Raw genomic sequence first — 641 nt, 5'->3', positions numbered from 1 at the left:
TTTTACTTTTACTGACATTTGCCCTGAAGCGCTGGCCAACAACCCTGTTCCATTTCTTACAATACAAGGTGAGAAAGTTTTTGCACGACTTGATGACTTCGTTGTCGCAGGACTTTACGGCATTGCGCATGACGATGCTGCAGATCGTCTGCAAGTGGTGGCCGAGATCATGGGCCAGCAGCGGACGTGCGAAGGTTTTCTTCCTCGGGTCAAAACCTGCAACGGCTCTCACGGCAGACAGCACATGTAGGAAGTTGGAAGGGTTGAAAAAATCCTCCAGGCTCTTCACTGGAGTGGACTTTTGAGCCTCGAGCACGAGCCTCGCCACATCCCGAAGGTTTTGCCTTATATGTTCGTGCTTGTTCACATTTTGACCGTCCTCACTGAGCATGTGCTCTCCGAACTGCAGGATGATCCGGTTTCCCACAACAGCTTCCGACACCTCGTCACGTTCCAACTTCATTAGAACTTTCTTAAACTTCTCACTTAGGTTCTTCCACGGAGGTTCGACGGGCTTTCCCTTTTCCTGCGGTTTTTCTACTTTCTTCTCTTTTTTGGAGCAGTTTTTCAGATGGTTGAGAAAAAGTTCTGTTCTAAAAAGTCCACGACATTTAACACACTGAATCGGTTCTGCTGATTTT

At 47.7% G+C, this 641-nt stretch overlaps 1 protein-coding gene across 1 annotated transcript; it reads right to left on the bottom strand.

Annotated features, from left to right (window-relative positions):
* Positions 1-624, bottom strand: LOC106512654 (uncharacterized; the record flags this gene model as incomplete). Its single annotated transcript, XM_014001226.1, is given in 1 exon segment — positions 1-624. A coding segment is annotated over 1 exon segment (463 nt), but the record flags the coding sequence as incomplete, so codon positions are not given.
* Positions 625-641: the final 17 nt, after the last annotated feature.

This window comes from Austrofundulus limnaeus, unplaced genomic scaffold (assembly GCF_001266775.1).
Source record: "Austrofundulus limnaeus strain Quisiro unplaced genomic scaffold, Austrofundulus_limnaeus-1.0 Scaffold9703, whole genome shotgun sequence".
Lineage (NCBI taxonomy): Eukaryota > Metazoa > Chordata > Actinopteri > Cyprinodontiformes > Rivulidae > Austrofundulus > Austrofundulus limnaeus.
This window is presented reverse-complemented; position numbering and strand designations above follow the sequence as displayed.